The sequence below is a fragment of the Kogia breviceps genome, chromosome 3, assembly GCF_026419965.1.
Source record: "Kogia breviceps isolate mKogBre1 chromosome 3, mKogBre1 haplotype 1, whole genome shotgun sequence".
In the NCBI taxonomy this organism is placed as follows: Eukaryota; Metazoa; Chordata; class Mammalia; order Artiodactyla; family Physeteridae; genus Kogia; species Kogia breviceps.
The window spans coordinates 10,147,808-10,162,547 of NC_081312.1; the positions used below are offsets into that span (position 1 = coordinate 10,147,808).

General features: G+C 47.4%; 1 protein-coding gene across 1 annotated transcript; it reads left to right on the plus strand.

Moving 5' to 3' along the window:
- Positions 1-2,016: 2,016 nt before the first annotated feature.
- On the plus strand, positions 2,017-11,257 carry LOC131752455 (uteroferrin-associated basic protein 2-like). Its single transcript, XM_059056810.2, has 5 exons — positions 2,017-2,081; positions 3,349-4,003; positions 6,747-7,014; positions 8,735-8,882; positions 10,930-11,257. Exons 1-5 carry the CDS (start codon positions 2,037-2,039, stop codon positions 11,197-11,199), a joined length of 1,386 nt encoding a protein of 461 aa, XP_058912793.2. The 5' UTR covers positions 2,017-2,036; the 3' UTR covers positions 11,200-11,257.
- Positions 11,258-14,740: the final 3,483 nt, after the last annotated feature.

Here is a 14,740-nt window from a genome sequence, read left to right on the forward strand (position 1 = left end):
TATTTTTTCTGCCTTTTTCTATCTCTCCTCTCCTCTGGGACTCCCATTACAGCTATGTTAGTATGGTTGATATTGTGTCACTGGTCAATGAGGCTCTGTTCACTTATTTTTCAATTTTTCAATTTTCCTTTCTCTGCTCATATTGGAGCATTTCTATTGGTCTAGCTTCAAGTTCACTGATTCTTTCTTCCACCATCTCAGATCTACTGTTGAGCCCTTTAGTGAATTTTTATTTCAGTTATTGTACTTACAAATCCAGAATTCCCATTAAAAAATAATTTCTATCTCTTTACTGAGTTTCCCTATCTGTTGTATCAATGTCTTCATATTTTTCTTTCATTCTTTAAACTGGTTTCCTTTAGTTCTTTTGACATGTTTATTACAGCTGCTATGAAGTCTTTGGCAGCTAAATCTGACATCTAGGGACACTCAGAGACCACTTCTATTGACTTCTTTTTTCCTGAGTATGGATCACACTTTCTTGTCTCTTTTCATTTCTCACACTTTTTTTGGTTGAATGCTGGACATTTTAGATAACATATAGCAGTAACTGGATTCTTGAGAGTTTTTGTTTTTGTTTTAGTAATTTGCTTGGACTGAATCTGTGAAGTGGGTTTCCCCTGAACTTTATGACTAATGATGTTTCTTCTCAGTCTTTATTTTTAAACCTGCCTCCCAGAGGTCACCCCTGTGTCTATATTGCTCATTGTTCAGCCACATATTGGCCAGAAATTGTTTTCAAACACCTCAAGCCAATAAAGGTTCTACTTTCTGCTGATGGATCTGTGTGTAGGCTGATGAGCCCGTTCAAACCTCAAGTACCATCATATTTTACTTTCCACCTTTCTCTCTTGCTTCCCCAAGGGCCAGGGAGGTGTGGGTAGCTTGGGTCTGCTCCAGTTTGCACATGTGCAGAACCTCCTTTCAACTTGGGATATGCAGAGAGCTCATCAAGCCCCCAGTAGCTGTCGCACCTCTTGGGACCCCCTCTTCTATCCCCTGCTAATCCATTAGTCCCTTTTTTGCTCCAAACAAAACTCCAGGCTAACAGAACCACTGCCCCCACCCACACTCGCACACACTCTGCTTGCCACCGATGTCATCACTTTAACTAACAATGCTCCAAGTCAAGTGAGTCTGCTCTGGCGACAGCTGCCCCACTCTGGTTAGGCAACCCTCCAGCAGAGCTGGATTAGGGTGGAACAGCCCCAGACAAGCATGCCGCAGGCTCACTCTGTTCTTACACAGACTTCAGTACTTTTCATGAATGAACACTTATCTGTTTGTTGTGGACCTTTGGTGGATTTTCTATAGCACCGAAACGGTTGTTTTGGACAATTTTGTCCACCTCTTTAATTGCTATTGCAGAGGAGATTTGGCATTCACCTCACTCCACCACGCCAGAAGTGAATTTCTCCTAGACTTGGAAAAACCCTGCACACACGGCCTTGACCACCACTCCCCCAGGGAACTTCACCCCGGCCCAGCATCCAGAATTCCCTCTTCAGGCTTCCCGGACAATACATTAACTCTTGTGTATTTTTTTAAGACTTAGAGGAAATGTTACTCAATCTCTCCTAATTGTCCTAGATTATTAATTGTGCCCTTCTCTTTCCACGCACAGCCCCTTACTGGTAATGCGGACTCTCCATGAACTAGTCAAAATATAGCCCACAGCCCTTTTACATGTTTGTTTCTTCCTCAAAACCAAGATCTCCTTGAATTCGAGGGTGAAGTCTCCTCAAGGGTGGAAGTCAGGCCTTAAGCCTTGTGTTCCCCCAGTCCCTAGCCCAGAGCATAGCTCTTAGTAGGAGCTAAGTAAGTGTTTGTTGAAATAACACAGGAGTAATTTAATGAACAGTAGCTCAAACGGTACAACAATCCATTAATTTGTTTATTGTTTCACTGGGAACTGACATGATTCATCTCTTGTTTGTTCTGGACAATATTTGAACACAATCTTTTGGCCAAGTTAATATTAATTCAGGTTTATCCATTTCATTACACCAGTGGCAGTATAAATAAATCACTGATGGATGCAGAGAACAACAGCAGTAGACAACAGCAGGCTCCCCTGGAGGGTAAGTCATCTTTCTCCTCTTGGGGACAGTGAGGGTCCACATGGGTAGGCATTTTATTGCTCTTTTGCTATGGTTCCAGTAGCATCTGCCTTGGTCCACAGCAGATGCTATTTCAGTAGCCATGAAAAAGGTCACCAGCGGTGGCAGTGATGATGCAGAGAAGTGGACCCTGTACCCAGAGCTGAGCTGGTTACCGTAGGAAAATAAGGAAGGGAGGACATGGCCCTGCCCTAAAGAGGTGAAACTTGAACGCAAACTCAGGTCATGGTTCTCATCTTCTCCTTTCCCATCAGTGGGGCCAGAAATCCACCACTGGTGCCCTCTTCAGATGCAAGGCCTGACTTTTGGTCTCAGTCAATCATGGGGGGCACTTATGGGGGCAGAGGGGGTTTTTGCCCTGACAGTGGGTGAGGGACCGTAGCTGTGGGCACAGGAAGGGCTTAAGCGAGGTGACCAGGATTTCCTGAGACGATCTTTGCCAGGCCCTTGATGCAGCCGATGACCAAGTCGCCTGAGCACCACCTGGGCTTTACCTTTAGAAATCACGCCGGCAGCTCTAAAGCCAGATCTGGCTGGGCTGCATCTGGGCCAGCTGCTGCTAGCAGGTTGCTTTTGGCAAGATTGAATTTTCATGTAAAAATCTGGATTTCTAGATGCTTCAGAAACAAAAAAAAATCCGGCGCCCCTGACCCAGCACTGCCACTAATCGCAGCTGGAGCTGGGTGACACCTGCCTCTTCAGCCTGGCCACGATGACCCATTTTCCACAGTCCCCAGCACACCTTATTGCATTACACTTGCTGTCTTTCCACGTGGGTATTTCTGGCCAGATCTCAGCAGGTGTTTGAATCTGCAATCTGTGCTCTCTCTCTCTCCTCTTGTTTCTTTCCTTTCCACGCTTTTCAGGATGTTTGTCATGAGCCCTGTATTTAAAAAAAAAAAAAAAAGAAGAAGAAGAAGAAGAGCAAGCAAAAAAGATAAAAGAAACCCCAGTGTGGATGGAGAAGACCCACTTGCAGCGTAGGCTAGGGGCAGAACTGAATCCCTGTTAATCAGGTCACTTACCTTTAATTTGTCTGAAGTCATGTTCCAGAATACTCATCAGACTTTCCTTGTTAGACTTAGCTACGATCCTTCAATTAAGGACAAATAGTAAGCCCACCCAGGTGAACTGCACCCAGATAAGAATGAGCCTTTTTCAATCCCCTCAGCATTGAGAACACGTTCCATAGGATATTCACCCATCTACCTCTTCCTTCCAATAACAGCTCTGGATTGTTGCAGAAATGTCCCACAGGAAAATACATCTGGTGCTGTCTCTGGTCCTCGTCCTCTGTGGCCTTTTTAATAGCATCTTCTGTGAAAAGCAACAAGACTCCCAACAGAATATCAACCTAGTCTTATTAAAGAAAATTCCATCTCTCTCCCAGAAGATGGAAGCTGGCTATAAGGCGTTGGCGCAAGAATTGTTCAGGGCTTTGATAATTGAGGATCCCAGAAAGAATATCATCTTCTCCCCTGTGGCCATCTCCATCGCCCTGGCCACCGTCTCCCTGGGGATCAAATCCACAACGCGCACCAACCTCATTGAGGGCCTGGGACTTGACCTCAGAAAAATCCAAGTGCTGGGCAAGGACCGGCATCTTATCCAGACGTGGCAAGAGCTAGTGAAGCAAGAACAACTGAAGCACAAGGACATTCTCTTTGTCGATGACAACAGGAAGATCAACCAGATGTTTCTGCAGGAGATAGACAGAGTACATGAAGTGGACATCCAGAAGATTGACTTTAAAGATACAGAAAAAGCCAAGAAGGCCATCAACCACTATGTGGCTGAAAAGATACATAAGAAAATCAAAGACTTAATCACCCAACTGGACCCTCAGACTGTCCTATGTCTTGTCAACTATGTGTTCTTCAAAGGTGAGGTTTGTTAAATGCATGAATTCCCATTTGGGGTAAACTTTACCTTGTGTTTCCTAAAAGATTTAAGTCAGGAAAAAAAATTTTGTCAGTATATCCCATTTTCTCAGAAACCAGTAGATCCAAAACTTTTTAAATTGACTTTGATATCATTGTGTTGTCTAACATTTTTCAGTATTTCTCCTCTTAATCCTCTCAGTCATCTTGTTTGCCGTGCTGAAGATATTTTGGAGTAAAAAGGCAATGACTCTTACTGGTAAAAAAGGGGAAAAGAAATCTGTTTGCAGAGGCATGAGCATTGGCTAATTCACTTGTTTTGTAAGGTCAGATCAGTGTGAGATGAGAGGCTTCTCGAAGTTGTGTCCGTTGTTGAATTCAGGATCACACACCAGGTGTCTAAAATATCAGTTTAAATTTCTGGTCACGGGTCTTGATGCTGCCCTTGTTTCTTCAGGTGGGCTCAGAGTTACCACTCACTGGCATCTATTTATACCCTCTTCCTCCACTTAGCATTACCGGTCTCCTTCCTCCATGGACTCTCAGCCAACGGCCTTGCCTCCTGCCCGAATGGGGACAAGAAAGCAGTTCTGGCAGGGTGTCCTCCATGTGCTGCCCAAGGCTCACACACCTCTCCTCTCTCTCTCCCCTCTGGTCACAGTGAAGGAGTGCTTGTCCCCTCCCCTTCCTCAAGGCAGGTCCCCTTCCATCTTCCCTGCCCAAGGACTCCCTCCACTTTCCTCTTACCCCATAGCTCATGCCTCTTTTGTCTCCTTTGCTGGTTTCTCCTCTTCTGACTTCTAAAACTGTCTCCTGCCTCACCTGAGCTCACGACCTCAGACACCATCTGTACTCTGACTATTCCCCGCACTCTAGATGCAACCTGGACCACCTCTTCTGAGACCCAGACTCTAATACTCATCTGCCTCCTGACATCTCTTTGGGGATGTTTCACAGACCCTCGGACACAATCCCCCCAACCACATCCAGCATCCACTCGCCTCAGAGAATCACAATGCCATTCACCCACTTTCTCCTGACAAACCCTCCCCTCCAGCTTCCAGATTCAAGAGCACAGTAAGTCCTATGGATTCTGCCTGCAGAGCCGATCTGGAATGTGTTCGCTTCTCACCATCTGGTCTACCACATTTGTAGCCAAGGCCACCACTACCTCTTGCCTAGATGACTTGCCCCAGCTGTCTAATTATTATGTTTCCATTCGTGCCTGCCTCCAATCCTGTCTCCATTAAAAGACCAGAACAATTTTCCTAAAACATAAATCACATCATTCCCCCATCTAAAGCCCTCCCATGGCGTCCTGATGCACTTGGAATGCGATCCCACCCAGAGCCAGCTGTGCGTGCTTTGAGCCCTGCTGATCCCCTCAGTGTCTCCCCATAACTATCTCTCTCATTGTTATGCGTTGCCCACAAAGGCCTTCCCTTCTTCCTTAAATGCATCCTGCTTTTTCCTGTCTTAGGCCATGATGCGCCTTCCCTAGGAATGTTCTTCCTCCGCTTCTTTGCCAGATGGAGCACCCTCTTCTTTTAAGCCTCAGCCTCAACGCTCCCTCCTCAAGAAGGCCTTCCCCGGCCTTTCAGAGGAAGTGCTTCCATGCTAGCAGTCAGCTCCTTCCTTGTATCTTTCCTAATGCTCACCACACTTTTAACCATTTACAGTGGTGGATTGCTTTTCTCTCTGTATCCCCCCTAGAACGTAAACTCCATGAGGACACAGGTCCTCTGTTTTATTCACTGCTATAACCTCAGTACTTAGTATGGTACCTGGCACATTTTTTGAGCCCAAGAAATTTCAGATTTGAATGAGTCAATTAATGGATAAACTGTTGTGGATTAAACAGGGCTCGTACCAGGACATGAAGACTGTTTGTTCTTTACATGGTAAGTGAAGGAAATGCTCCTAAAACAATGCTTCCCAGCACAGGATGCTCACTCAGGCTACTGGGACCATTATTCATATTTGGACTCACAGTTCCAAACTAGGTGCTTAGGACATAGAAGGTGCTCCATAAGTGATCGTGGAGGGATGCCTCTGGATGCTTCAGAGAACTCTCGGGCATGATTCCCTCTTAAAAGCTTTCCAAAAGCTTTATCTAGATCACACTTTAGAAGGTAAGTCGTAAAAACAGAACAGAGAGGACCGTAAGCCTGGCTATAGAATCAGAAGCGAGGCTAACACTTGCAGAGATTTTCCAGACCAAACTAGAGGGCCGTCACTCTGGGTGACAGATGCATTTTTTAACTGGTGTGTACCTTGAATTTTTTTTTTAAATCCACCGGGGAAGTGCATTATTTAAAGTGGGATTTCACGCAGGGGTGTGCACGTATGCGCGGGTGTATGTCTTTCTGATGAAAATTTTCCCTCCTGGAATAAGTTACATACATTTTAAACAGATTTCTTTACCATAGGACCTCTTTGAACTCTTAATACACTCAAATGCAGTGGGAGTTTTCAAAGAAGGGTTGCTGTGGTCAATGTTTCCTAAATTATTTGAGGACAGAATCCTTTCTTGGTGTTATAGTTCCAGAGGCAGGTATTTTGGTAAACATCCTTTGAGAAATCGAGACTTAAAGAAATTCTACGGTGAATGTCTTTGAAAATCATGTGTTAGCTTTCCTTTCCTTTGCACCAGTCCAGAATTTTCACTATTCTGTCCCCAAACCTGGGGGTGGTGAGGATTTTCCGCCAGATCACTCTTTGACTTTTTCCTTCCTGATTCCCCCAGGCATTTGGGAAAGAGCTTTTCAGACCAACCTCACGCAGAAAGAGGACTTCTTTGTGAATGAAGACACCAAAGTGCAGGTGGACATGATGAGGAAGACAGAACGGATGATTTACAGCCACTCAGAGGAGCTGCTAGCTACCATGGTTAAGATGCCTTGCAAAGGAAATGTGTCTGTCAGTCTCGTGCTCCCAGATGCAGGAAAATTCCACGTTGCTCTAAAGGAGATAACTGCTAAGCGAGCTAGACTTCAGAAAGCCAGTGACTTCAGGTATCCTGTTCTGGAGGAACCTAGATTCCCATTGCATTTTTGCTCAGCCCTCACTTCCTCTATGTAAAAGCCTTACTGGGGGTGGGGGGGGGGGTTGGCATCTTGTTATTTCCTAGCATATTTGTAGAAAATGAAACAAACCAAACAGAAAGAATAGCAGCCTGAGTCCCCTTACCAGCCAGAAGCCCCTTAAACTGTGAATTATGGTTCTTTTTGTCACATGTACAGTATCAGAAACCCACTTCATACAGGCTCAGGATGGGTAAAGAGAGGAATTTATTGGAAAGATACATGGGAATTTCACGGAACCCCAGGGAATAAACACAGCCAGGCCTCATGAGGGATTGGAACAAGGGACTGCAAGGGCACCCAGAACTCCATTCTCTCTTGGTATCACTAGTCCTTGCTTCTAACCTCTCTAGCTCAGCAAACCAGCTTTTCACACACATGTTAGCCTGTGATCCACTCACCCCAAAAATATTTTCTGAGCACCTATTGTATGCCAGAAACTGCTTGGTGCTGGGAATATAAGGGTTAGCCAAACACTTCCCTACTATCGTGGAATTTTCAGTCTGCTGGAAGAGGTAGAAAGTCAACTAACAAATATACAATTTCAAATTGTAGTAAAAGCTAAGGAGATAATGAGTAGGGTGACATCAGCAAATTCAGTCGTGGAGTATTAATTAGGGCTCTTAATTAGTTATGAGGTCAGGGAAGGAGCCTAGGCAGGTAAATTTCAAGCTGAGGCCACTGTAGACAGGCGAGGCTCTCTTTCATTCAATCAAGTGCCCCACCCCACACTAAACTGAGTATCTTTCGATTCCCGCTGCATATTCCTGGAAGGCAGCATTGAACTAACCCAGCTTGGGTATGATATTCACCAAAGTCCATTCAAATGTGGATAAATTAAATAGTGAAATCATGATTTTCAATGGCCCACTGATCTGAGCGGCCGGGGTCGGGGGACAGTCTTCAGGCAATAGATGTGTAGGTTGGGAAGAAATCTCTCAACAGCGTTTACTCCTACAGTTGAGGGCCACAGCAGAGGGGGTCTGCCATCTTCTGCCACGGTTGTACCTACCACAGCATTCCTGGTTGGGACAGAGGGGGTACAGCAGTAGAGAGACCCAACCGAACGGGTTGCTAGCCAATCAGAAGCTCAACACCGCACTGACATAGTCTAAAATGTTGGGTGGGGGTGCTGGCCCTATGCATTCTGAAACTCTCCCTCAGTCATAGAGTTGCTGGTCTCCAGAGAGAAGAGTCCTCTTCTCTGTTCGAAAGCTTATCATCCAGGCTGGTGCTTCCTCTCCTGTGAAAACTCCCTCTGCTCTCCCTGCAGCACGGGGACCTCATGCCCCCCATCTCCCTCACCACATTTAGGGCCACTGCCCAATTTAAACCCCTGCTTCCGGAAGAAGGGTTGGAGCAACTCAGGGCTGGATGCTCTTGGTCTGACTCTCATCTTCTCTTGCATAGAGAGCCTGTGAAGGGAATCATTTGAACAGCAAGGTATATTTTGAGTAAGTGGTTTGCTTGGAAATTCAACATTGCAGCTCATACCCCAGCATTTTTCATCTCCCCCCAAGCCAGCACTTCAGAACAAACACTTCCGTTACCTTTTCACTCGGAAGACGTCCTTCAGCCTAAGCAAGGTGCTTCCCCTAGACCCCAGGAGAGGGACATTGTTCAGCTTCCTTGTCGTTTTCATTCTCAACAGATTGGTGCACTTAGTTTTGCCCAAGTTCAAGATCTCCTCCAAGATCAACTTAAAACATCTGCTTCCCAAGATTGACATCAAAGATACACCTACTGCAACAGCGGCCACCCAGGGCATCACAAAGAAGGCTTCTCTACCTATTGTGGAGGTGAGTGGGGCAATTTCTAGAGTCTCTGTTTTATCCACCACAGTCCTGATTGAGAAACATTTTTTTTATACAGCAGTTACAGCTCTTATCTGACTGGGTCCCTGGGCTTTGGGGGTTCTTTCGTCAATCACTCACTCAAAAGTAATTGCATCAAGCACTGGAGGCACTGGGGGTGAAGTCGTGAGCCAGCCAGACAACATCTTACTCTCATAGCCATTCCGTTCTATTGACAGGGTAGACAGTGAGCACGCCAACAGACAGATATGTATTATGTCCACCAGTGATACTTCCTGTGAAGAAAGGAAAGCAGAGAAACTGGGAACAGCACACTGGAGTGCAGTGAGCAGGCCTGAGAAGGCCTGGGTAGGCCTTTATGCCAAGGCCTGAATGAAGGGCAGGAGAGAGAAGGGGGCACATACCTGGGGACGTGTGTTCCAGACAAAGAGAGCAAGTGTATCCTAAGGGAATGTGAACTTGAACTTTTTGAGGAACCCCAAGAAGGCCCAGGCAGTTAGAGTGCTGAGTAAGACGAAGCCTGGTAGGAGACGAGGGCAGAAGTCAGGCAGGGCCAGGTCACGTAGGTGTCCCAGGCCCTGGACAGGACAGGGGTTTATTCTGACTGACATGGGAGACCACCGAGGCTGACATGAGCTGACATACGTTTTACAAAAGACCACTTTCTGCTGTATGGAGAACAGGCAATGGCCCTGGAGCAAGAGGGGGACCCATTAGGAAATTTGACGGGTAACCCAGGTGAGAGGTAATGGAGGATGGATGGGGCCTTCGAGGGAGGGTTAGCTGTGGTGAGAAGGCTCTGGGTGCCTTTTGAAGGCAGAGCTGGGGAGCAGGGAGGGAAGAGTCGGGTTTGTAAGCTGGAGCCTGGGAAACGATGGAGCCAATGCCTGAGGCAGGAGAGGTGGAGGAGGAGTGGTTTGGGGGAGCAGACAGAGACTGGCTCTCTAAACTTGAGGTGCCAGTTAGACATCCAGATGCTGGGGAACATTTATTTATGAGATAATTTTACCCATCCCGTTGGGCACAGGGGCTGCCCTCCAATGACTCCACCAAGGTCACTAGCTGGCTGGCTGCTTTGGGGCTGCCATAGGGGCCAGGATACTTTGAGGACTTTGCCCAGGACATAAATAGCAAACACAATCCCTCCCCGTGATACAGCACCTGACAAATTACAAAGCACTTTTTCATGGTTTCTATTGCTCGAGTCTCCCAATGACCTTGGGGGTCGGGACAGGGCAGGGGTCCTGTTCTTTAATTGGGAGACGATGAACCTGTCACTCACAGACATTGGATGGAGTTCCCAGGGTTGGGACCCCGAGGGGATGCCGTGCTTCCCGTGGCCCAGTGGGTGTAAGCACTGCTTACCGTGTCCAATTCAAATAGAACCCACCCGGCAGGTGTGCACTGAGTGCTGGTTGTTGGGCTGGGTTTGAGAGATATTGAATCCATTACCAGTAATGCAAGCAATGTCATGGCCACGTTCCCCAGCAGGGCTTCTTGCAGATCAGGGAGGCCAACATGCATGTTCTGGCATAAGCACTTTTACACGGAGGTTAAATTGTCCTTGCATGGATGGAGACAAGAACAATTAGACCCCTAGTAGTTTTTATCACATCCTTCTTGAAAGTGTTGGAAATGACTATCTCTCAGTCATTCTATGGGATTTTTTCCTAAGCCTACAGACCACCCAGCCTTCCTCTGTGTTTTATTCCCCTTTCCTCCCTTTCAAACATGTTAACACCTTGAGCTGTCTGCCCTGTGCTGGAAAAAGTCTGAACTCAACAATTACCAACCCTAGTATCAAAGCCACTCGGGGACGTCTGGCCTTCAATGGTGAACCCAGCTGCTGGGAGCTGAGGGTGGTTTTCTAGGAATGGAAGTCAGCTTTCTTCCACCTGCCATCGGCCATGGAGGGAAGCTGCCTCCCTGATCTTGACCACAGGAGATTGTTGGGCACACTGCCCCGGCTCGTTCTCCAGCCACAGCCAGGTGAGTTCACTCCCAGAGCTGAGAGTGAAACTGTCTCTCCCAGGCCGTGCATCAAGCTGAGATAGAGGTGAGCGAGCATGGCTTAATCAAGGATGCAGCCAAGGATGCCAAGGACACCAAGGACGCCAAGGATGCCAAGGACGCCAAGGACGCCAAGGACGCCAAGGACGCGGACGTGTGGAAGGTCCCCGTGGACAAGAAGGAGGACCCTGTGGTCGTGAAGTTCAATAGACCCTTCTTGCTGTTTGTGGAGGATCAGATGACTCAAAGAGACCTCTTTGTGGGCAAAGTCTTAAACCCCAAAACTGAGTAGAGGGGCCAGGCTGTGCTGCGCAGGAACTTAGCTGGTCATGAATAAAATGAATACAATTCACCACCCTGTGTGTCAAAATGCTGAGACTGAGAAGTGTGGTCTGGGAATGGAGTGGGGAGGGTCATTGCTGGTCTTCTGTCCAAGGACAGAGCAGGATAAGAAGCAGGTTGCGGGCCAGCCAGAGACATTTGGCTGGGGCACCTTTTGTCCTGGAAGAAGGCTGACATAGGCAGGGAAGCAATTCTGAGGGGGGTGAGCAGGTGCGGGGGAGCTGTTTCCGTCGGTGGCTGTCTCATCAGCCTTGCTTCCTGTCCAGCTGGCAATCAGAGCCTGTCGTCTCATCTGTACAAGAGGAGCTGTACTAACTCCCCCAGGCAGCTCTGGGCAGAGGCAGGTCCCACAGCAGAGAGGAGGCTGGGAAGAGGGTTGGTACCCACAGACACCGCGGTGGGCTTCCATGTGTTCACCCAGCTCCAAGGGGAAATGGGGATGCCCGGAGAAGCAGAGGATCCCAGATATGTTGGCAGCATCTTCTCTGCCCCACGCTCTAGTCTCTTTTCATCTTTACAACAACCCTCTATGAGGAAGTTATTATTGCCCCCTACTGGAAAGGAAGTAAAACCGTTGAGGGGAAAACAGGATTTTGTGTGTGTGTGTGTGTGTGTGTGAGAGAGAGAGAGAGAGAGAGAGAGAGAGAGAGAGAGAGAGAGAGAGAGAGAGGCTGAGACTTGGGAACTAGCTGGCTGGGCTTGACTTACCTTGGACATATGGGAGGGATCATGGAGTCTGATGGAAACCAGGCATTTGACAAGGGAAGTCAGATCCAAAGGCCATGGGCACAGCTGGCAAAGACATTGGCCAAACAGGCTGCCCCAAGAGTGATACCCAACAGGCGGGACCTTGCCTGGGTGGGCTAGTTCAGAGCAGCAACTGCAGCAGACTAGGACAGAGGGTGAAATAAAACTCTTCTGGTAGAGAGCCCAGGCTCAGTGCTGAAAACACAAGGCCAGGAATGAGATTGGAGGCCAAAGATGGGGCAGGAGGGACTGACTGCAGAGCCATGCGATGACATGACCAAGCCAGAGCTACCCAGGGGGGCCACAATTAGACCCAGGAGCCTTGGACTGGATGAGAGAGGGCTGGTCACCGCAAACCACAGAAGTTCCTCTGTGGTGGGGTTTAGGACACAACTCAAGTGTTCTCTTCTGGGAATGATGTGACCCTTAAGGAACTCCATCCACTACCAAAGGAGTCACTTCAGGGCTAAAACTTTCATTCCCTTAACAAAGATGCTCAAACGCCCAAGAAAAGAGCTTGTCACTTGCATCACCACTTACAATCCAAGCTCCAAGAAAGGAGAGGCCTGGGGATGGGCCACAAGAGCAGCTTGGAGAAGTAGCTCAATAGGGAAGCTAACTCAAGAGAGGAACAGTAAAGTGGATTGTTCTAGAAAATGTGCAGGAAGTGAGTCAACAGCATAACCAGAGGGAGGAAGGGCTAGAGATCCATGCTTGTGTACAGCTTATCTCCAAGCAGATCCATGGCAGAAGCAGAGGGGAAGGGGCTCGTGAGGATGTTGGGGGCCTGGACCCATTTAGTAGAGGGTATCCATGGAGGATATTGAGGGTCCAGTGTCCCCCATGCTAAAGGGAGGTAGGCAGTAGCACGTGAGACAAGAAGATTATTGGCACATATATAGGAAAAAGCCCGGGAAACGACTGAGAAGCAGTGCAGGCACCCAGGTCAACTCTGCAGAGTTAACCAAGCCCACCTGCCCAAGCATGGCGAGCTGTGCCATCTCACAAACTTCGGTGTCACAAAAGTGGTGCCTTCACTAGAGGCCAGGGTAGGCTTTTTTTATGACTGTAGCAGTGAGCTGGTGTGATTCCAAGGTTGATGGTGAGAGGAGTTTACTTTCATGTGTGTAAGGGCACATCTTCCTGCCCTTTGACTCTGAGATTGGACACACAGGTGAGGTGTCTGTGCGCCAAGGTCAAAGGTTAGCACTCCAGGAAGGAAACCAAGCAACCCAAGGAGGTGGTACTCAATCCTCTTTCCTACTAACACATGACATGTGTGATAGTTAATTTTATGTGCCAACTTGCCTGGGCCACAGTGCCCACATAGGTGGTCAAACATTCTTCTGGATGTTTTGGGGAGGGTGTTTTGGGGGATGATTAACATTTAAATTGGTGGACTGTGGGTAAAGCAGACTGCCTTCCATGAGTTGAAGGCCTTAATAGAACAAAGACTGACCTCCCCTGAACAAGAAGGAATCCTACCAGCAGGCAGCCTTCGGACTTGACCTGCAATGTCCACTCTTCTTGGGTCTCCAGGTGGACTTGCCATCCTCCATAATCACGTGCGTGAACCAATTCCTTAAAATCCCTCCCTCTTTCTCTCTCTCCCTCTCTCCTTCTCCCCCCCCCCCCCGACCTCTCTCTCTCTCTCTCTCTCCCTCTCTCTCTCTCTCTCTCCTTGCTCTGGGCCAGGCGCTGCATAAATGTTGCCCATGTACAAACGTTTCATTCCCACCACAGCTCTGTGAGGGTCTCTACTGTGGCGGGGTTTGTAATAGATTCCAAAATGTGAGTCTCCCGGGATTGTTTCTTCTTCCCTAGCGTGTGACACATGATTGTAAAGAGCCAAGTAATTTATGTGTAAGCCAAGAGTGAACTGGATTCCTCTTAGGTGAGAAAGGAACTCTGGCCGTGTACTTCAATTTTTTTTGCATATTCATACTGCAAATGTGTCTTTATAAAACACCCAGAAAGTTCTCGGCACTGTTCTAGACCCAGGGGTAGGGTCTCAAACTTCAGTGGGTGTAGCAGACTCCATCAGTGCCTGGCCAAAGTGTCCTTGGCTTTCACCTTTCCAGCACACACCAGTTGGGTCCTACTGTGAGTACCTTCTGCTCTCCATCTGGGGCTTTAACACACGAGACAGGCCAGAGGTACCTCCAGCCCCACCCTATCATAGCATCAGATTCAGTATCCTAGGAGCCTTTATGTTTTAAAAGTGCCTTTTGATTGGAACCACTGTGCCAACCTGAATGAGCTCTTATTTTGCTTTACGTGTACAATTAAATAATTCTACTTTTTAACAATGTTTTATTGTTGTTTGTTAAAAATAAAATACATGCTCTTTTTGAGAAATTAAGAGAAGACAAAAATCTACAAAGAACATAAAAGGTACCCAATTCCATTACCAAAAGACTCACTCATAAAAAATATTCATTTAGTTCCACACTTGGTTCTAGATCTTAGGTAAACAAAAATCAATGATCCCACCGTACAAAGCTTTTGATGTGGCGGGAGAGAAAATTTTGTTCTATTCTCTGAATTTCCTTCCAGGCTTTTTTTTTTTTTTCCTGTACATGGATCGTATTTATTTAAAGCATCAGTAAAATACCGGAACGGTTTAGTGTTGTAGTGAAGGCCTCAGCTGGGAGGGTCAGATCTATCTTCTGAGGATGGCTCCACCACCCACTTAGTGAGCGAACGACTTACTGACCTCACTGGGCCTCAGCTTTCCCATTTGT

What these genes read in the sequence shown, in the direction of transcription:
- LOC131752455 (XM_059056810.2), top strand. Translation starts at nt 2,037, where the DNA reads ATGCAGAGAACAACAGCAGTAGACAACAGCAGGCTCCCCTGGAGG. An exon ending in CAACTATGTGTTCTTCAAAG is followed by an intron (nt 4,004 to 6,746) that starts GTGAGGTTTGTT and finishes TGATTCCCCCAG; the next exon opens with GCATTTGGGAAAGAGCTTTT. An exon ending in CTTCTCTACCTATTGTGGAG is followed by an intron (nt 8,883 to 10,929) that starts GTGAGTGGGGCA and finishes TGTCTCTCCCAG; the next exon opens with GCCGTGCATCAAGCTGAGAT.